This window comes from Aedes albopictus, chromosome 2 (genome assembly GCF_035046485.1).
Source record: "Aedes albopictus strain Foshan chromosome 2, AalbF5, whole genome shotgun sequence".
Lineage (NCBI taxonomy): Eukaryota > Metazoa > Arthropoda > Insecta > Diptera > Culicidae > Aedes > Aedes albopictus.
In genome coordinates this window covers 406,672,864-406,695,465 of record NC_085137.1, presented here as the reverse complement: position 1 = coordinate 406,695,465, position 22,602 = coordinate 406,672,864, and the positions used below count along the sequence as shown (strand labels likewise).

Below are 22,602 nucleotides of genomic sequence, written 5' to 3'. Positions count from 1 at the left end.
TCGTCCTTAAATTACGTCACACAAAAGTTTGTCATTTTCAACCCCTCCTCATCCACGTTTTGTATGGCATCTCTGAAATTTTTGTATGGGTCGTCACACTTTGCTGACCCCCCCTTTAAACGTGACGTAATTCCTGGACGCTCCCCAATGTTTTACGAAAAATGGTTCTGATAGGACAATGCGTTGCTAAATTCTGGGTAGAACGATTAGTGGCCGGAATTCAATCTCTCATTTTTCGATTGAACCACACTTTTCTCGATTAATGGAATGAAATTATGTAGGGTAATTGTTCCCATCGTTGCGGTAGTACCTATTGTTGCGGTAATGGCAATTGAGCACTTTTTCGACTGAAATGTTACCAAAAGGTATTTTTAATAGATGTATGGTGCTTAAATTATGAGATTGCACCATTTGTTTGCTTAAGATTTGCCCAAAAACCTATTTTAAAAAAATATTTTCATAAATGTGTTTGCTGCTGTGTTCCTATTGTTGCGGTAGTGTTCCTAATGTTGCGGTATCCCATATGATTTCAATGGGATACCGCACGGTGTGTTGAAACAGGATTATTATCGCACTTTCATGAACCTAAAATATTTTTTCGTTATAAGTTAGCCTTAGCTGTATGTATTAAGATTCTGGAGGTTAAAAAATCATTCATCGGGGAAAATGAAAATAAATTCGATTTTAGTGGTTTACCACTTTTCTCATATGATATGGTATTACGCAAATCTGATGAACCTGAACTCCGCTAGAAAAGTTCCCTTTCTAATAATAAATTTGAAACCATTTAGAGAGAAACAAATGCAAAAATCTTTACAACGAGTTTAAATTTGCTTGGCGTTCGTTTCATGTGTCCAGCCCACTACAGTCTGCCGAAAGTCATAAATCATAAAAGTCTACATTCCTTCCATTTGTCTGGTGCATTCAAATTTTTTTGTCAATTTGAATTGCCCAAAATGCTCTCAAATAACGTTTTATTAAATTTTGCTTCCTGAGGGGGTGGTCGTGGGTACCGACTTTTTCCAAAACCCATTTACACTCAATCTGGTATGGTAAGGGCGTTAACACTGAACACCCAAAATGGTCAAAATAACGTTTTATTAAATTTTGCCTCCTGAGGGGGTGGTCGTGAAGTGAAGCGAAGTGATTTTTTTTAGAAAATGTGCACCACGTGGGTGGTGATAATAATCACACTAACCATTTTACATGGTTAGTTTGAAAAAAAATCTTTTTTGGCTTAAAAATAAAGCTCCTTAGTCGTCGACTAACCGTGACTAAGGAGGACGACAGGGCTGTGCATAGATATTTCTAATGGAGGTAAACAAATACTTCGCACTAATGCGACTCATACATTGGAAGGAAGCATCATACACCTGTGACTCGTACCATTTGCAGCACATACTCTTCATGTGCTAAATTGCCTGAAATGGCGGGTATTAGTTGCACATACTTTGCATGCCAAACCATGTAAAGATACACCTAAACGACGATCACACGGACACGAAAGATGCTTCGATTGCGAAATAATTAAACAAATATGGTAACTTAATATTTTCACATTCATGTTAGCTGGAAAATAAGTTGTTTTGAGCTAGTTTAGCAGAAATACTGATAGCTCTTCGAATATAATGAGAACTTTTATGTATATTATGATCTGAATTTTTCAAGGCTCGATGTTTTACTAACAAGTGAAAATTTATCCAATGAATACTTTTGTTCGCATGTTGGACACATAGGGCTGATTTCTTCACCCTGGATTAAGCGTTAAACCAGGTTTAACTATATGGATAAGCCTGGTTTACCGGTTAATCCGAGGTGAATAAACCAGCCCTTAGAGAATAGCTTTTAATTACTCTTTCGACGCACGCCCTTGATACACGTACTTTAAGGTAAGCATATGTAATCTTTTTTTATTGTGAAATCAATCAATGTTTGATTGAAACAGTTTTAGATATGATGATGATGAACCTGGACATGTTAGCAGAATACATGTACGTAAAAAGAATATCGGATTAAGTACGGATTAAGACACTGAAGATGACCTTGAGGTCGAAATACGTATCTGTCAAAGAATGCAAAACTGTAGTGCAATTGAAAGGAACAGTACTTAACTCTATTTTCTTTTAACTTAGTTTTAGATATGTTCATGTTAGATATGTCCATTGTTGTTTATGCTGAGAACAAATTGAACTAAATTATTATTAGCTTTATTTACGAGGCTTTCAGACCTAGGCTGGTTCACCTCGGAATTGAACTAAATTAACAGATAAATAAAAATTGAAAATTTAGATCAAGATTAAGATGACATAAATGTTCTGGTGTGCAAAATGAGGTAAGATTGACACAATTTGAGCTTTCAATACAACTTTTTAAGTTTTTATTAGTTCTTCATATCGGAATTATAGAATAAATTTGGATTGCTAAATAGTTATAATACATAGAAGTTGGTTGGAATGTATCGAGTGCACGGGTGACTCAACTCTAATGGATAGTTTCCACTTTGTAAGTACAGTGCAGTGGTTTTTCAATTTAATTACTAGTCGTCTTAATTCGCTATTTCGTTATTATCACGCAAGGATAAGTGACATTTCTCCCCATACTGAATCTGTTGTCAAACTCACTTTGCAAAAAAAAGAAGAAATTTTACTTGGTAAAAATAATTTTTATATTATGCAGTCATAAAATTGAAACCATTAAAATGAATGATGTTTTTATCAAGACCAAAGTGTCTTATAAAATAAAACTACAGATAATCCAGACGAATATAGAAAAATCTCTGCACAAGACTACTATTATTGTTTGTTTGTTTGTTTATTAACGACCCCTTAATCAAAAATGGTCATTCGGGTCGGAATACTATTATTAAAATATATTAGATTACTTGCAAATTGATATGTTTCCAATATATTTTAGGCTTATACTATAAAATGTCATTGACATAATATTAAACATGCGTTGCATTCGGTAAGGTTAATTCTTAATAAAAAACTTGTGATGTTTCGGAAAAAAAATCAATACAATTTGACCAAATGATTGTTTGATTAAAAAAATGTTATGACATTGAAATTGCTTTTCATAACTAGATAAAATCACGTTAACCTGCTGTTTCATCTTACCCCACCCGTTTCAACTTGCCCCGGTGTATCTTATGCCGTTTTTCTTTTTTAACCTGGGTTGGAACTGGATTGGCGGAAAATGTATATACAAACAACGTCAAACAAACTTTAGTACAAGCGAAACCGAAGCCGGGTTGGGGTTGAAACTGTGATCTCATCCAGTTCCAACCCAGGTTAAAACTGGATCAAAAAGAAAAACGGCATTATTTTAAACCAAATGTTGAATAATCTTTTTTGAATGCATTATAATAATATGACAACGCCAATCTTATGTATTTTGTTTCATCTTTTTGTTATTTGAGACTCAATAGCTCACTGAAACCTAAAGGTATCATTTTATAAGTCTTTGAAACTTTCAAGATTTTGTATGAACAAAAGATCTCAACAGATCAGAGGCAGAACTTTTACAAATAAGTCACGCACGTTCAGTATAGTCGACTCATACTTTTTGGCAAATATCCGTGTGGATGTGGTTTGACATGCAATGTGCAACCCGCCATTTCAAGCAATTTAGCACATGAAGGGTATGTGCAGCAAATGGTATGAGTCACAGGTGTATGGTGCTTCCGAAAATGTAGCACAAATGTCGTCGCACTAATGGGAAGTATTTGTTTACCTCCATTACAAATATCTATGTGCCAGATAAATGGAAGGAATGTAGACTTTTATGATTTATGACTTTCCGCAGACTGTAGTGGGCTGGACACATGAAACGAACGCCAAGCAAATTTAAATTCGTTGTAAAGTCTTTTGCATTCGTTTCTCTCCAAATGGTTCCAAATTTATTAATAGAAAGGGGACTTTTTCTAGCGGAGTTAAGATTCATCAGATTTGCGAAATATCATATCATATGGGAAAAGTGGTAAAATACCAAAATCGTATTTATTTTCATTTTCCCCGATGAAAGATTTTTTAACCTCCAGAATCTTAATATATACAGCTAAGGCTAACTTATAACGAAAAAATATTTTAGGTTCATGAAAGTGCGATAATAATCCTGTTTCAACACACCGTGTACCGCAACAATAGGAACAAAATACCGCAACATTAGGAACACAATGATCTTTCAGATAAAAACGAATAAAATGCTCATAACAACATCAAAGTGACAATATTTCGTTATTTTCCCGTAGATTAAGGATGGATTTTATTATTTTCAATTCAATCCATGTAAAAAGTTTGCTTGGGGCGATACAATTGTGGTTTAAACATGAACCCAGCGCTTAACTCCTCCATGATCGGATCAATTACCCTATCTGATTTACAACTCTTGAGGAATTATTTTCGGTGGTCGTGAAAAGGACCGTTTGATTAATTGACGATTTTAGGAACGAAATGGCATGAACACATTATGTCACGCAATGCGTGTTGGTTTTCTCCTTGCTAAATACAGGATGCCACAGAAAACTGGTACGCCGCTTTCTGCCATGGATGAGATTCCTGGTGCTATCCGCACGATAGCCCAGAGTTACGGCTGGGTTGATGTGCCACTACACAGCTGTGGAGGTGACATCCCTCCTACCTGACTGATCCAACGAAAATGACGAAAGAAATCAGGGGGAACAGCTTTTATGTCCCTAGATTGGCAGATGAAGCTCCTCCCATTCGGCTGGCTTTCCAGTTTATTTCGTTTGCATGTCCCGCCCCGCATGCACCAGACGCTTGAAACGGTTAATCAACCGAGAAATGAGAAAATTTTCATTTAACGAATAAAGTAGGCAAAATATTGGAAGATTTAGATTATTTTAATTCGAAAAATGGTTAAATTAAACAATGTTTCACGAAAAATGGTCTGGATAGGATAAAGCGTTGCTAAATTCCTGGTGGAATCATTAGTGGCCGGCATCTTTATTGTTGCGGGCCACCAAGCATACAATTTTTCACTTTTCGGTTGCACCACACTTTTACCGAGCGATGGAATGAAATAATTATCTGATTCACAACTCTTGAGGAATAATTTTCTATGGTCCTGAAAAGAACCGTTTGAATATTGGACGAATTTAGACAGAAAATTGACATGAATTTATCATGTCACGCAATGCGTGTTAGATTTCCCCGTGTTGAATGTTGAACGCCGTCGAAAATTCGCCCGCCGCTTGCTGCCGTGGATATTCTTCCTGATGCTATCAGCAATGCGCCACCGTCAATCAATCCATGAAAGGACCGAGCCCCGAGGAAAAGCGACGCAACTCGCACATTCGTTGTGGCGGATCTTTTTTGATGAATTTTGCTACTGCCTCTGCCACCACCGCCGAGCAATGGATGAAAAGTATTCCTTCCTTGGTCTGCCGCGTTAGACGGTTAGAAGGCGAATGTGCAACAGCACCCTTGCCGACAACCACCGACACCGAGCCGACACGGCCGTCAAAGAATAATGAGCGAAAACGCAAACGAAGAAAGTCGGCAGCTCTCGTTCGATGCGTACACCTCGAGACGACAAAGACAAATGAGGGAAGATGCGAAGAAGCAGTAGCTTTTATATGCGACGGGAGCATCCGAAATGAGCTCGTTCGTGATTGGCTGGAATATACATGGGCTCACTTTTCCCAATTTTTCAATAGTTTGTTATTGAAAAACAGCAAATATTATTTTTGGACATAATTGGTGTAAAGATTTGCAATCGATTGGAGCCAAAATTTTGAAAAAACAACAAGAAATGGCTGAGTTATCAACGCTCAAAATCTCCACTTCAAACGTAACGCGGCCGATTTCTGAAAATATAGAATGACACCCAGTATACACTGAACGAAAACCCCATCCCGAAATCGACTGATTTGTCCGACCATCCAGTCCAAATTAGCAAAATCGTGTTTTCGAATGACGAACCAGTCATACGGCAATCATCCTAAAAAGCGGATGATGATCATCTTATTCGCGTATGAGTTGACGCACGCTATGTGAATGAATATTAGTTGCAGAGCGAAGGCCACTCAGATGCACCGAATTTATACATCGATAGCGTAACAAGTTCCTTGATCGTGACACCCGGGTCGTTGACGATATTGCGTCGCATGTCTTGGACATGACAACTTTTTTGAGAAGGGTGCCCGCGAGGGCATCCTGATCACACTAAGTGCATCATTTTTTGAGAAAGATAGCGGTGACATTATTTTTATCAATCGCTAAAAAACAAGGTTGCTCGACCATATGGTCGACTTTCTGTTTTCATATCACTGTCATCCGGTTTTAGGATGACATCATTCGGTCGGTGGACCATACGGTTTCCGACCGAATGTCGTTAAGGGGCGTGATCGTATCGCCTCTCAGTCGATCTTGGGCGGGGGGTTTCGTTCAGTGTAGAAAAGAGAGACGTAGTCCTACGTCAAAATAGGTTGCCGTCCCCTTGGTGTAACACCTTCAGGAACGTCGTGACGAAATGTCAAAGAAGCGTAACGCCTCTTCGAGCAGAAAAAAAAACAAAAAATATATATGGTCCACTGCACGAATTTATGCTGGCCTGCTTACTCTCACACGAAATTTGACGTTTGAGAGGTGCCGACACCGCTCAAACGTCAAATTTCGTGTGAGAGTAAGCAGGCCAGCAAAAATTCGTGCAGTGGACCATATCTATAGATTGACGTCTGCATCTCGTTCTCTCAGCCCGCTTCCCCGCTTCGTCGTCCTTGCATATTCCAGCTGCTGTTAAGGACAAACGTATTGAAATCCCGTTTCAATAGTGCATCAGACTTTCAAACGCACAAATCTCAAGATGCAAGCTTCAAACAACAGTGCATTTTATTATTGTGTTCTTGCTTACTTGTTATAAGCTTAAAATATGAAGCTCAGGTGCGCTGATTTTGTTTACGAAGAGATTTGTGCCCTCAAAATCGTGAGTAGGTGTCAAAGTCGGCCATTGTGGCGGCCATTTTGGGATTCTAACAAGTCTGTCCTTAAGGGCGGACGGGACGCCATTGCTCTGTTGCTACTAAGATGGTAATCACAGATTCTACTTCATATAATGGAACAAAAATCTATCATTGTGTATGCTCACTTGCAGTGCATATGCTGATTGTTTTTCAGCCTCATCTGTGCGATAGAAATCGAGATTACCATCTTCAAAATCGCGAGGCAAATTGTTAGAAAGAGAGGGAAGATAGGAAAAATAACACAGCGTCCCGATTCACCTTAAGGTGGTACTTTTTGGCTCATTTTTATAGTGATTTGGATTTGAACTTACGATCCGGTGATTGATCAATCTGCTTCTGATTCTGTTGCTCCTGATCCACGATGCTACAGCTGTTCCGGTGGCGTGCGTTGATTTAAAGTGCCAATATAAAGAATGATTAGATAATACCTTCAGTTTCAACATCCAAAACTTGTCTTCAAAGAGATATTTTATTGTGGTAGAGCATTACCCTTCCTACTTTTATTAGTGAAATATGATTCTCTCTTTCCGTATCATCCACTTATACGGCACATATTTTCCGACGAAATGATAATTGGTGATTTTTTGATGGACAAGTTCCCAAATCCAGTAATGCAGTAATGTTATTGGGCTTTTGGATGATTAGGAGAAAACGAAGAATCAAATCAGATGCACAAATTTGTAAAGAGAAACATAGACTCTGTAAGAGAGAGAGACAATATGTGTTACCAAATGCATAACATATCTCTCAACTTTTTGCTCTTATCATTTAAAGAGCAGTTGAAAAGCATTCTGATTGCTCCCGAATGAAAACACCTCAAGCAGTTGAAATGCTAATTAACAGCCGAAAGCTTTTAAGCTGCACAGCTTATGCTAACTCAAGGCAGTTATGCATTCGAACTGCTTATGTAGGGCAGCAAGCAGTTCAAACAAAGTCCAAATAAAGTCGTAGCACTCGGGCTTGGACTGGGTACCAACTCTAGTACTGCATTTAGTCCCCGGTACCCAAGTTTGACGTTTGGCTGACTACCTTAATTTTATATACTTTGCGTCGTAGTAGCCGACGATAAAGTAGAAGCTTACGAAAACATGTCAAGCTTCAATTTCAAAGTTCAAAAGGAAAACCGAAACGACTTGTCTCACCAGACTTCCGCAGCTCAAGCAGCAGTTTTCAAAGCATACATGGCACTTTGTAAGGTACATATAATATTAGGACAATATCTACCAGCTCTAAATTGTGATCTGATTTGCTTTTTTAGAGCGAAACGCAACCCGACCGTGGCCGACTTGAACAAGGATACTTGAGTACTTGATAGAAGAGGGCAAGAATCAAGTCTGAGTTCAAAATAAACTTTTATGAATTTTACTTCATTTTGTTTTATTTTCATTATCGTTGAATTTGATGAAGACTTTTGACCGAAGGTACTTCTTTACGGTACTGAAAACGGGTTTATGCTGGATGGGAGATCGTTGTAGCCATATCTATACTTATTCACAAACGGTAATGACGACAGCGGTTGCAATTTACCGTCAGTTCGGCTATACGTTCTCCCTGATTGTTTCTGCATGCAAGAGAATTATGCCGGAAACGGAGCGAGGTATCGAGTCCCAGGCGGCTGAAGATATACCGCGTTATTAGGAATACGATTGAAAGATTGCAGCAAATCGAAGGCCTAGACGCACCCATTCCTTTCAAAATCGTTCCAAATTGAAGCATCAGTGGTAGGACAATTTAGGCAGTTTTTAATCCGAATCCATTAGTTTTAAAATCCATCGAGCATTCCTAAAATGAAACGAAAGATAGTAAAAGGCGAACACCATGAAATTTGATTTTGATATGCCAACATTTTTCATGTTTACACTTGGATAAACAAATTGCTACTTGCTGATAGCAACAATAACGGAGTACTAGATATCCAATTTGGAAGGAAATGCAAGGTAATGTTAATTGCAGGTATTATACATTTTTGCTCTAGTACTCCATGAGCCCCGAAATATTACACCAATGTATGGGACATGAACGACTTTATTTGGACTTTGGTTCAAATGCATAATACGGACTGCTTTACGATTTATGCAAATGCTTAGTGGTTACCTGGGTATGTCTTGTCTTAATGATGTTGAAAAAATAAATGTATGTATGTATGTACAGATATGGATTGGTGCAATGTTATGTAAAGTTGATTTCGGGCAATGATTTTGAAGAAGCCATTTTGCGATGACACGCTAAGGGGCCTTAAACTTTTTTAGGAATAACTCATAGGATTCCTTCATTAAGTCCTCCCGGTATTCTTTCATTGATTCTTCCTGGTTTTGCTTAACAGATTTCTCCAGAGACCCTTTAAGGGATTTCGTCAAAGATTACCCCTGGGATTTCTCCCAGGATTTCTTTGGGAACCCCTCCATCCGGCATTTTTTCAGGTATTCTTACGAGATTCATTTAGGGATTCCTTCCGGGGTTTCTCCTGGATTCTTTCAAAGATTCTTAAAGATATTTTGTATTGATTCTCCCTTAATTTTATTTAGGGATTTCGCCCAAGATCTGATGAAATCTTTTCTCCCAATTTTTTTTTTTGTCAGGAAATCGTTCTGAGATTCTTTCAAAGATTTCCGCAGTAATAGTTCTGAGATTCCTTCAGAGATTAATTCATTAATGCTTTCGGGATTCCTTCCGGGCTTCCCGGGATTCTTCCAGGGATTCCTTCAGGATCCCCTCAGGTGCTTCTTTTGAAATTCTATCAGGGATTGATTGCTCCAGCAATCTTTCATGAACTGCTCCCAATATTCCTGCAATGTTGTCTGCCGTGATTCTTGTATGGTTTTGTTCGGAAATCGTCCCGGGATTCCTCCGAGTAGTGCTGAAAATGCCATTCAGACTTATCCAGATTCAATCATCTGCGGCTCATTTCAGAAGCTAAAACTGAAAATAGTATCTGACCAGTATGGGATCATGGGGATCATAAAAAGTGTTGACTTTGAAACTGCGATTTCGGATCAGGCTTTCCATGGGGCCATGGCTGACCATGACCACTTTACGGTATCCTCTAGGCCATAGGTTCCCAAACTTTTAGGTGCGCGACCCCCTGTTAGGGGCCATACATAGTACTTCACGGTTCTAGGGGGGGGGGGGGGGGGGTTGTGAAAGTGTGACAAGCAATGTATGAAGTATAGGAAAAACCTGTACGAAGGGGGGAGGGGGGCAAAAAATTCCCAATTTTAGCGTGACGTACTTAATGGATGCTCCCTTGCCAGCAGACGTACCTTTCGCGACCCATCATAAAAATTCCCTCATTTGTTGTATGTAACAGTAAAATATTCGATTGTCCCTAGCGACCCCCTGGATGAAGGCCGGCGACCCCCTGGGGGGTCGCGAACCACAGATTGAGAAACCATGTTTGTGTTGACATAAGAGAAAGTCGAAATTTGTGTCAGCCTAATGTACTATGAACTCAAATTAATTACTTACTACATATGTCTCTTCCTTTTCTACAGGACAAGCAACACCTCCTGCCGAATGGTATTTGTAAGCCCTGCTACGAACTGTTGAAGTTCTTTGCCCGGTATCGCTCCAAGATTGCAACCGTTCACCGGCTCATGAATGCGTTGATCGAACTGAAGCACTTCAATTCCCGGCCGATTGTGGAGCTGTTTAACAGCAAGGCCGACACTTTGCGAACGGTCATCAAGGATCTGGGTTTGTGTCGCTTGAATAGCTATACTGTGGACGATCTGATAGACGAGTTTCCACTCTACGATCTGGCAACGTTTGAGGGTTTTGTCATCAAACAGGACGAGGAGGAGGCGGAAGAGGTTCCAGACCAAGTGGAGGTGGTTTGCGAAGAAGTGAAGATAGAACTAAACGATTTTCCGGTGGATTTGGGAGCGATCTACGCCGAGGAATGTACGGCTGAAGAGGTAAAGGAACTGACCATAGATAATGTGGATGTAATGATGGTGGAACCGAAAACTGTCGAGAAAAAACCAGTGGCCAAAAAGAAAAGACAACGCCTTGTCCAAAAGGTTGATAACGGTGAACCGAAGAAAGTAAGGAAGTTGTATGGAGGTGGGAAGAGTAAAGAACTTGAGCAATGTGAGAAGTGCGACTACCACACTTATTACGCCAAAAGATTACGTTCGCATCAAATGACGCATGATACAAAAGAAAACCGAGTGTACCGCTGTAAGTATCCGAATTGCACGGAAGAGTTCAAAACATCGAAGGAATCCTACCGACACTCATTGATAAAGCACAAATCCCATATCTGCGAATCCTGTGGTCAGGCATGTTCCACCAAGTATGCCTTGGCCACGCACATGGAACGACATCTAAAGCTATACGAGTACGCTTGTACGTACTGTGAGAAGAAAAAGACCACCAAAAGGGATCTGGACTTCCACATCCGGAGGAAGCACTTGAACGCCGTGCAGTATCATTGCAAAACGTGCGGGCTGGTTTTCATCCGCAAGACATCGCTAGATGAGCACGAGCGAACGCATGGCGATACCTACGACTTCCATTGCACGCAATGTGACAAAAAATTCAAACGCCAGAAAGCTCTCACCCGCCATATCCGGCTGGTGCACGAAAACTTTCGCGTTACATGTCCCCACTGTGATAATACTTTCTCGTCGGCGTACGATCTGAACAATCACATTGAGTGCGCTCACGGAATTCAAACGCGGTTCGTGTGCGACATTTGCGTGCTGACGCTGCTCAGCCAGGAAAAGCTGGACCTGCACCGGGCTCAGCACTTGCGACCACATGAACTGCAGTGCGGTACGTGTTTGTCGGTTTGCATGGATCAGCAACAGATGGCCGATCATCTGTGCATAACTTATAGGTAGGTAACACTTCAAAAATGAGATTTAATAACAACAAATCAAATACAGTCAGTAGCGGTAGTGATGAGGCTAACCCCTTCGCAAGAAACGTATTAGCTAGGTATCTAAGGGTCGATTTCTTCACCTCGGCTTAACCGATAAGCCAGACCTACCTATGTAGTTAAACCTGGTGTGACGCTTAAGCCAGGGTGAAAAAATCGGCCCTAAGGAAAGCAAACAGAAGAAGGATGCAGTACGCGAAGTGCCTGCGTAGGAACCCCATTTCCTCTCCGGCCAGCGTGTCGGGAGGAGTCGTGAAGGGGCGTGGTCGATTAGGGCCATCAATAAAAATAAAGATGGGCTTTCTGCAATGAAGGTGGCTGCGCAGCAGCTTGACTCCATCATTGACTTTGCGTCTTCGAAGTCGAACATCAACAAGCATCTCAAGCAGGCCTTGTTAAGACTTCGTAAGTCAAGGATACCCCGGCATGGCGGCCATGCAGATCAAAATAATGACAACTGCGGTAGCGGAAGAAATCCTGAAGCTGAAGGTGCCGTAGCCTACCGAGACGGAGGCCTTCGCATTCGCTGGTAGCCAGAACGCGATTGCTAATGGACAAGCAAACGCAGAAGCGTGCGAGCCAGCCGTCAGGTGAGGAGCTACCAGGCGGCGTTCTTTGCATCCGCGAAGTCTAATATTAGCAAGGACCTCAAGCAGGCTCTTATTAGACTTCGTAAGTTGATGATGGTGATCAGGAAGGACCACAAGAAACTGAAATCAGAATTAGAACCTGTGAAATCAAAATTTCCGAAGTCTACCCAGATGGAGGCCGTCGCTTTCGCGGGTAGCCTTAAAACGGTGACGGATACTATTGCTTACGCCAAGCAATTGCAGAAGCGTGTGAGGCAGCCGTCAGGTGAGGAGCTCGTAAGGCTAGATGACTGTTAGCCCTGAAGTTCGGTAGTAAAGCTTCCAATCGGACCCAGCCAGGCGACCCGGAAAAAAACGGGAAGGGTGGTCTTGAAAAGGCCGGCCCATCCCGGATCGAAGGGAACGGGGGGATTGAGTCCAGTGATTGATCCTTAGCAATCACCAGTTAGGGCGGGTCAGGAAGAGGAGGCCCCTGGAATAAAGTAGAGTAGAAGAAGCAGAAGAAACCGCAGAAGGTGCAGCTGCGTAGGACACCAGGCCTAGGATCAATCAAGACTGAATAGCCCAAGTACTCGGAAGTCTTGAAGTCGATGAGGAGCGACGCCAAGCTCGTAGATCTGGGAGCTGACATTCGCAGTATTAGACGTACTCGTACAGGTAACAATGTTACCTGTAATCATGTCATGATCATCGAGCCAAAGCGCAACAAGGAACGCAAGGGCGCCGTCTAAAAAAGTCTGACGGAAGAGGCCCTTAGAGCACCTTTAACGGTGCGCTTCTATACCCCGTTTGGTAGCCCTCCATCATTGCAGCAAACTTTACCGGTCGCTGCTAGATGCGCTCGCAAAATAGTAGCGCTATGGGTGGGTGACCAAATATAACAGCGCGACAGTTGCGCTGCTAAAAATGCAATGAGAATATGACAACCCTCCCGATACGAATCAGGGTGACTAATTTGATTGCTACCGGTGTGGAAAAGGGTGGTTAAGTCAAAATGGTAGCGCTGCGTGGGTTGCTCGAATAGTAGCCGCCGTTAATGTTGCTCTTAGCGAGGTTGTTAAGGTGAGGGCTCTTACAGCGGATGAGACTCAGAAAGGTGAAAAACCCAGACGAGATCACGGACGCGGAAGAGCTCGTCACGGCACGGCGACAACATTCCGAGGTCCGGAAGGGACACTATGTCAACTGACCTTGCACAAGCCACCGGAGGTTTGCTTCAGATGTCTGCAATCAGGACACCACTCATGGGAGTACAAAGGCTCTGACAGGAGAAAAGCACGTGTGTAAGCAATGCAGCGACGATGGTCACAAGGAAGGCTACATGAGGCTACCTAAGTGTCTGATTTGTTCAGAGAAATTCGCGAACAGCATGCACACAACGGGAGATTCAAGCAAGATGTCCATTCTTGAGAAGAGCCACAGCTGATCAATCACAGTGCAGGTAATTCAGTTGAATCTGAACCACTGTAACGCAGCCCAGACAGTTGTGGAGTGGACAGTTATGCGCCTCCTCGGTGGTCGATCGAGTAGTTCACGCAGATGCTAAACTGTATGACGATCGTGCTGACAAGGTGAAGGCCGGTGGTAATGGCGGGTAATGTCCCCGAACCAACGGGGTCAGATCATAGGCGAAGCTACCGGGGGTGCCAGGCACCACCTAGAAATTGAATGCATTGCTGTGTGACATTGAGCAATGAATGATAAACTGCTGAACTAATGACTATTTGTTTATAGCGCACCCCTGCCAAATATCTGTAGTTTCGCCCATGGGTCACATCCTTCTAGAACCAGAGGCACTACCTATGCTAGATGTCGATTTGGCTAATGTCGATACCACAAGGTCCTTTAGAACGGAGCAGAGTCGATTATCGACGTTAGTTTTTGTAGTCTTGACTTGACAAGTAGTTTGAACTGGACGGTAGACGATGGCTACACTCACAGCGATCACCTGGCGGTTTGCTACAGTTTCGACTACAAGACCAGAGGTGTAATGGCTCATCAGCGCAGTCTCCAGAAATGTTAGAAGGCGATCATTGAGGAACTATTTCCGCGTCATGATCCAAGTCCTTGGCCTCCTTTCGTAGGACAGCTGGGGACTGGGGCTGGCGAAGAGAAGAGGGTGTCTCCGATGAGGAACTTGCGGGGATAGCGAAGTCCCTTAGCGTAGGTAATGTCCCAGGTCCGGACGGAGTTCAGAACCTGGCCTTAAAATTAACCATTGCGGGGGCTCCTTAGATGTTTAGGTCTGCTATGCAGAAATGCCTGGACGAGGGAATTTTCCCAGAGGGTTGGAAGCGGCATAGTCTGATCTTATTGTAAAATGCAGAGACACCTGGAGACCCACCGGCATAGGAGGGGGATTCGCTACTGTGAAATAGTGACTCTGGATGTAAGGAACGTGTTCAATGGCGCCAGCCCAGATACCCGGGTACCTGTGCAAGATTCTCGGAAGTTACTGCCAGATTGGCCTAATGGCAGCGCGTGTGGGACAGTACCATCAAAGGAAGGTGGACCCACAGGTTGATCCCGAGGGTAGATAGTTGGTTTAACAGGCGCCATGGGGAAGTAACATTCCACCAGATTCCCCAACTAACATTTTCAGCGCTATAAGCTTCAGTCATTTGCTTTCTGTTGTGTAACCATCGAGTAAAAGCAGTCAACGCTGAATAAAAGGAAAGCTAGTCAAATATAAAGCATAAGTTAATACACGACTGCAAAACAAGCACCATCCAGCTACCAAACTCGGTTTTCAGAAATCCATTGCTTGTCACTGGGGCTGCCTTTACTCCACTCTATTCTAACTCCGGGAGATTTCCCGGAAGATATGAAAACTTGAACACATCGAATAGGAGTCCCCACTAACAAAACAGCTGCTACTATACAGTACAATTCGTTATACTGACAAATCCCCAAACCAGCAGCGCTTAAAAGGCCGTTATGCGATTTCATTACGGCTAGAAGCTGTAATAAAGAAACTGTTGGTTTACCAACACGGCTTGTCGGATGTAAACATTATTGTCAAAACAAACTTTAAGCGGGATATATAGCTACTACACAAATTCTTTACAGCTATCCATCTCTGTGCTGTGAAATTATTTGGGTTGCTTTTATTGCACTTTAATTCAATGCCGGAAGATGTTTCGGAAGATGTGCAAATCGAGTAAGAGTCCCAGCCACTACAACAGCTGCTTTTATACAGTACGTTTTGTAATGTTGCCAAAACACAAAACAGCAGCGCTTCGTAGCCGTTTAAAGAACACTCTTTCAGCTATCTGTTGGCGCAATCACACAGCTTGTTCAATGTAAACATTATTGCGTTTGACGTTTCACAAGCTTTTGCAGCAAGATGAAGTTGGGTAAGGTTTCTTGTGGCACAATTAAGAAGCCTTGTCTGGAGTAAAACAAAACGGGCTATTTTCTATGTTATTTATATATGGTCGGCGTTAAGTCAGAGGGGACCAAGTAACAAAATTGACGAAAATTAGATTTTAAGGGCACTTGATCAGGAATTACTTAGGCTACTTGGAACATTCGCCCAATTTTCTTAATGTTACAATTAACGAGAGTTATAGCACAATTTTCTTTTGATTGAACTGCAAAAATCGATAATAGTGTACAATCAGAGTGGACCATATGCTTGATGTCAACTGGTCGACTTGGCTAACGTCGGTACCAAGAGTACCTATAGTCGAAATGGAGCGGAGTCAATTATTGACGTGACCTTTTGTAGTCCTGGCCTAACAAGTAGTCCGAACTGGAGAGTAGATGATGGCTACACTCACAGCGACCACCTGGCGGTTCGCTACAGTATCGACTACAACAACAGCAGACAGCGGATAGAAGAAGAGGCGGCTAGGCCAAGGCCAAGCCCTCGTAGGTGGAAGACATCATACTTCGACGAAGAGGTATTTAGGGAAGCGCTCCGCCGTGAGCGAAACTTAATCGGTTTAGACGGCGACGAGCTGGTAGCGGTGCTCTCACGTGCGTGTGATGCGACCATGCCTAGGCGAGTCCACCCTAGAAATGGGAGGCCACCGGCTTACTGGTGGACCGACGCGATTGCGGACCTGCGCCGCGCCTGCCTACGGGCTAGGCGGCGGATGCAGCGAGCACGATCAGAGGAAGAGCGAAACGAACGGCGGGTGGTGTTCGCCGCTGCAAAAGCCGCGCTCAAGACCGAGATAAGAGCAAGCAAAAAGGCCTGCTTTAAGGGTCTCTGTCAGAGTGCCAATACGAACCCGTGGGGTGATGCCTACAGGATCGTTATGGCCAAGACGAGAGGTGTGATGGCTCCTACAGAGCAATCTCCAGAGATGTTGGAGGGGATCATTGGAGGACTTTTTCCGCGTCGTGATCCTAGTCCTTGGCCTCCTTTCGTAGGACAGCCGGGGACTGGGGCTGGCGATGAGGAAAGGGTCACCGATGTGGAACTTGCGGGGATAGCTAAGTCCCTTAGCGTAGGTAAGGCCCCAGGTCCGGACGGAGTTCCGAACCTGGCCTTAAAAGTAGCTATTGCAGAGGCTCCCGAGATGTTCAGGTCTGCTATGCAGAAATGCCTGGACGAGGGAGTTTTCCCAGAAGCTTGGAAGAGGCAGAGCCTGGTACTATTGCCAAAGGCGGGGAAACCACCCGGAGACCCGTCGGCATATAGACCAATATGCTTGATTGACACGGCGGGGAAGGTGCTCGAAAAGATCATCCTCAATAGAATGTTGCGGTTCACTGAGGGCGTAAATGGTCTTTCGAGCAACCAGTATGGCTTCCGGAAGGGGAGGTCCACCGTAGACGCTATCTTGTCGGTTACAAAAACCGCCGAGAAAGCACTCGAGCATAAGAGGAGGGGAATTCGCTTCTGCGGGGTAGTGACTCTGGATGTAAGGAATGCATTTAATAGCGCCAGTTGGGCTGCTATTGCCGATGCGCTCTTGCGTCTGGGGATACCGGAGTACTTGTACAAGATTCTCGAAAGCTACTTCCAGAATCGCGTACTAGTATACGACACGGAGGTGGGTCGGAAGTGCTTTCACATAACCTCAGGAGTCCCGCAAGGTTCCATCCTGGGTCCGGTGTTATGGAATGTCATGTACGACGAGGTGTTGAGGTTAGAGTACCCAGTGGGAGTGGTGATTGTCGGATTTGCCGACGATATTACGCTCGAAGTCTACGGTGAAACGATCGAGGAGGTGAAGTTGACTACCGACCACTCGATCAAGGTTGTGGAGGCGTGGATGCGGTCCAGAAAACTGGAGCTGGCTCACCACAAGACAGAGGTGACGGTTGTTAACAACATGCAGTCGGCGCAGCAGACGGAGATCAGTGTAGGAGAATGCACTATCCTGTCGAAGCGCTCTGTCAAGCACTTGGGCGTGATGATCGACGATAAGCTTACCTTCGGTAGCCACGTCGATTATGCCTGTAAAAGAGCCTCCACAGCTATTGCGGCACTGTCCCGGATGATGTCCAATAGCTCAGCGGTGTACGCCAGTAAGCGCAAGCTTCTGACTAGTGTTGCTACGTCCATACTTAGGTATGGCGGCCCGGCGTGGGGTACCGCGCTAAGTACTGAATGCTACCGACGGAAGCTGGAAAGTACTTACAGGCTTATGTGTCTGAGGGTTGCAAGCGCGTACCGTACCGTGTCACACGACGCTGTCTGTGTCATTACTGGTATGGTGCCTATCAGCATTCTTATCAGTGAGGACATGGAGTGCTTCGAAATGCGCGGCACAAGAGGCATACGCAAGACTGTCAGGATGGCCTCTATGGTCAAATGGCAGCGCGCGTGGGACAGTTCCACCAAAGGAAGGTGGACCCATAGGTTGATACCGAGGGTAGATAGTTGGATTAATAGGCGCCATGGGGAAGTTTCATTCCACCTGACACAGGTCCTTACAGGTCATGGTTGCTTCCGACAGTATCTACACCGTTTCGGGCATGCGGATTCTCCCGAATGCCCAGTGTGCAATGGTTTAGAGGAAACGGCGGAACACGTTTTGTTCGTGTGCCCGCGTTTTCGCACAATGCGTGACCGCATGCTTGCCACATGCGGGGAGGACACAACTCCGGACAACTTGGTCCAGAGAATGTGTAGGGATGAGATTAGCTGGAATGCCGTTTCAACGGCTATCACCCATATCGTCTGGGAGCTACAGAGGAGGTGGCGCGTGGACTCGGAGAATGGCTAGTCCAGATGCAGTACAAGAGGTGGTCCAGGGGTTCGAAGTCGGCTTCGTAGGTCATACCGGTGCCCTGCGGTCGAGATCGACCCTTACAGCGATTAAGTGGCCGCGGAGAAGAAGTCCCGGTAGCGGTGCTGTCGTGGCGTCGGTCTACTGGGTTGGATCTGAGCCCGCGGTTGGAAAGGGGTCCCCGGTAAGGGCCGAGGCAGGTGGAGACCCTGCTGTCTGCCACCTTCGGGTGCATCTGATAGGGCCTGAAGGGTAGTGATACCCTTCGTTACGGGCAGGTCAGATCGTGTTACACGTAAGCATCAGTTCTAGATGCTTGCAAAACAGTTGGACGTGGGCGCAGTGGTTGATCCTGCCCGCCTTCCGAAGACAAAGGGAGTGGTGAGGACCACTCGGGAAACTGGCCAAGCGCCAGCATGCTACCGTGATGTACTCTCCAAAGCGAGGCATCGATGTTCGTTGCTGCAGGCTAGCAGCTAACCTTGAGAGTGCGATGTGTGCTAGCCTCTCTCTGAAGTAATGCCTTGTTGGTGGTTCTGGAGAGACGAAAGTTTTGGCGACAATAGGAATGTGTTTAGTGGGTCGAGAAGAGAGTATTCCTGGCTTTTACTTGTATTATAGAAGACGGCCTTAACCCCACACTACCTGGGCCTTCCTGTTCGGGTGTCTGTTGAGCAGATTTCCCCCCATGGTTTTAGAAGGAAAAAGGCTCCATTTCGGGACGTCTTTCGGTAGTGTACTAATTTATAAGACTTTACCTTTCAGGAGGTCAAATCATGGATCTGGCCAGTCTACGCTCCATACAAATTTTCAAAATTTTCTAAGGACAAAAGTCTACGAGGGGAAATAGGGGTTTCTGAAATGACTAAAATTTGGTCTATGTGGTGTCTGAACAGCCCCAAAGCTACTACACAACTGTAGATGAGATGTTCTAAACTCAAAAACAATTTGGATAATCCAATGCATTTCAAACAATATGTTCATTCGTCATTTCAATATATTGAACCATCAAAACTTTAGTAACACGTCAGAACCATTTCAACATTATCATATCTACAATCTACCCAACAGAGACGACTACTTCTGCTGTGGTCGAGACCATCGGTACCACTACATGTACAACAAGCACATGCTGGTGAAGCATGGCATCAAGACGAACGCGCGGGTCAAGCCCGTTCCTGGCGAACTAATGGGACGGATGCGAGCGCAAAGGGTATGCCATTTATTGCAGGGTTTTCCAACATTCATACTTCTTAACACTTTGTTGGGTTTACTTGCAGAAACGTGTCGAAACGTGCCCCAAGTGTGAGCAAGTGTTTGCCACCAGGACGCTGAAGAAGCAGCACATGGACATCTGCACCGGTGGTGCAGACGATACGGAGCGTCAACGAACAACAGGAGACAATGATGCAGTTTGAGACAAGCTAGGGAATAAAATGTTATCGTATGTCCAATGCTGAGGTTCCTTTACTTCATCAACATCATGAGTAACAGTAATGAGCATGGTCCGTGATTGACCATAGAACTAGCGCGGAGTTGCACAGAGAACCAATAGATGGGGCTCTTCAATGAACACGTTCCGAGAGGTCCAACTTATCGGATCAATATCGATGTCCCCTTATACGGTATACGGTTAACCGGGAAAGGTCTCACAATATGGAAGAATGGTGAAACCTTGAAAATTCTCAGTAGGAATACAAAGAATGCCTCCAGAAACGAAAGAGATCTTGCGTCATCTTAAAATTAGAAGGGCCGGTGCATCAACACACAATGTTTCTTGCTTTTGATACCATGGACTCGATACATCAGCACCAACAATGACGGATCGCATCCAACTAAGGGAAAAGATACCTATACATAAACATATATTAGCCCATATATGAATAAAGCTGAGTAAATACTCTTTACTCAGATCTCTGTGAAGATTCACAGAGATTTGCTCCACGGCTTCACATAGATTTAGTAAAGAGTATTTACTCAACTTTATTCATATGGCCTATTTGTAACAGAATACTGTGGCAGTCTAAGGTGCAAGACTGGCGAACTGCACAAAAATATCAGTGAATAAAAAAACATGGATACTGATCATTTGAGTCGGCACTTGAAGTGTACAAAATTTGTAATCTTGTCACCTGCCTGTTGTAGTGGCAGATGTTTAAATGCTGCTTTCGGATAATCTGACGATACCCTCAGGCTGGGTACTCAATGGAGTATCTATGTGAGTTCTAAGTTTAAGAGATCTGATGTAATCTGAAGAAAAGAATAAATGAGTATGCTATAAACCATGAACACGAACGATCGTATTATTTCTAACTCTGTGGATATCTTAATAGAAGAAACTCCATTATTGCTATCTTTTATAGAATATAACAGTGTCGACGAGGAGAAAATGTTATTTCTATTTGTACTGTGCCTTTCACGACCGCCTGTGATTGCTTACTTTTGGCGTGGATTTTTCAGTACATGTTTTGTTTGGTGATAAGCGTGCTATAGTGTTCTTTTTTTGTGCATTTCACAACGCTTTATTGTGTATTTTGATGTGCTATTTGCTGTGTAAAACGTCTATGTAACTTTTTTTGTAATTTTCGTGCTTTTCACGACCGTTGTTTTTTTCTGCTTATGGCGTGATGTTTGGGTTAACATATTTTTTTTAGTGACTGTTGTTCAGTTTTTTTTGTTAACCGCTTTTGTGCGAATAGTTCATTAAAAAATCTACTATTGCAGTAGTGACTTTTATCGTGTTGGAATTTTTTTTGTCCAATTATTCCGTTTTTATTGCGCGCGCCAGTGATATTTGATCTTTTGGTGTTTTTGTTAAATAAATTTTGTGGAGCAAGTTTAGTGCGGAAATGGATTTTTTTTTGTTAATTTTGAGTGCATTTTGTAAGCAATAGGCCAAGTGTTTTTAGATCGTTTTTTTTTTTGGTTCATTGGTTTATCCTATTTTTTATTCCACTGTGTTGGGAGGCGTTATTTTTTATTTTCTACGCGCATTTTTTGCCACCAACATTTTTGGTAGTGGATAGGAGGCGAGCCGGTTTTGTTAAAAATGTTAAAAAAGACGTTTTGTGGCACTCCATTTTATTTCATTTTTGTATTGTCAACTATTGAGTACCATTTTCTTTTTATCTTCAGCGTAACTCAAACGAGTGTCACATCAATCAACTGTGGTAGCTGAGCACCTCTTTTGCACTACTTTTTAGTTTGCATGTGATTATGCATGCGTGGCGATGATGTCGTAGACAGGGAGGGTGCAGGCACGTCAAACTCGAACAAACTACGCCTACCTAACATGCATCGAGCGGGCCTTCCCAAACAACACAATGCGATTTCGCGGGCCAGCCCCATCGACAAACCAAACCGATTTCCAAACAGGATTCGACTAGGCTTCTGGTCGCGTTGCCAGTCACACTAACACACTCGCAAAAGATGAGCAGTAGGCCTACCTTGCCGCATGCGGGTCCCCTGGTCGTAGAAGTAGCCGAACAACACCGAAGAGGGAAAACAAAGTATATTATTTTGCGCCCTCATAATGTGGCGATTATTTCAAAAGCCTTCGCCTGCAGCTGCATTCATTTGCGTTTTTCAACCGACCTCTTGACTACAGATGACATCGCCAACTTTGGATACTCGTTTGGGAATGGCCACTGTACTGCGGAAGCGGAGGATAGCTGACTTTTTCTGGGAGGAGATGTTTACGATTGGCGTGTTCATGACTCGGTTGCTGTGCTAGTTTTCATTCAGATTTGTCTGTGTTTATCGCCATGAATTCAACAGTTTGGAACATGTGAAATGTGTGTTGACTTTTGGTACTTTTATGAATGAATGTGATTTTAGTGTGTCTACAAAAAAAAATCATAAGATTAAGTTATAATGTTAGCATTTTATCAATCTTTTTAACAAGAAGAATAAGGATTTGGATTCAACAAATGTAAAAATTGTTAACAAATGTTTACAATG

At 43.4% G+C, this 22,602-nt stretch overlaps 1 protein-coding gene across 1 annotated transcript in view; it reads left to right on the top strand.

The window, feature by feature from the left end:
- LOC109410226 (uncharacterized) overlaps window positions 1-20,917 on the top strand; it is a 65,641-nt gene extending 44,724 nt beyond the window's left edge. Inside the window, exons 5-7 of the mRNA XM_062853377.1 lie at window positions 10,474-11,822; window positions 19,714-19,855; window positions 19,923-20,917. Of these exons, the coding sequence (XP_062709361.1) occupies window positions 10,474-11,822; window positions 19,714-19,855; window positions 19,923-20,060 (1,629 nt within the window). The 3' untranslated portion in view covers window positions 20,061-20,917. The remainder of the gene's footprint in view (window positions 1-10,473; window positions 11,823-19,713; window positions 19,856-19,922) is intronic.
- The last annotated feature ends 1,685 nt before the right edge of the window (window positions 20,918-22,602 follow it).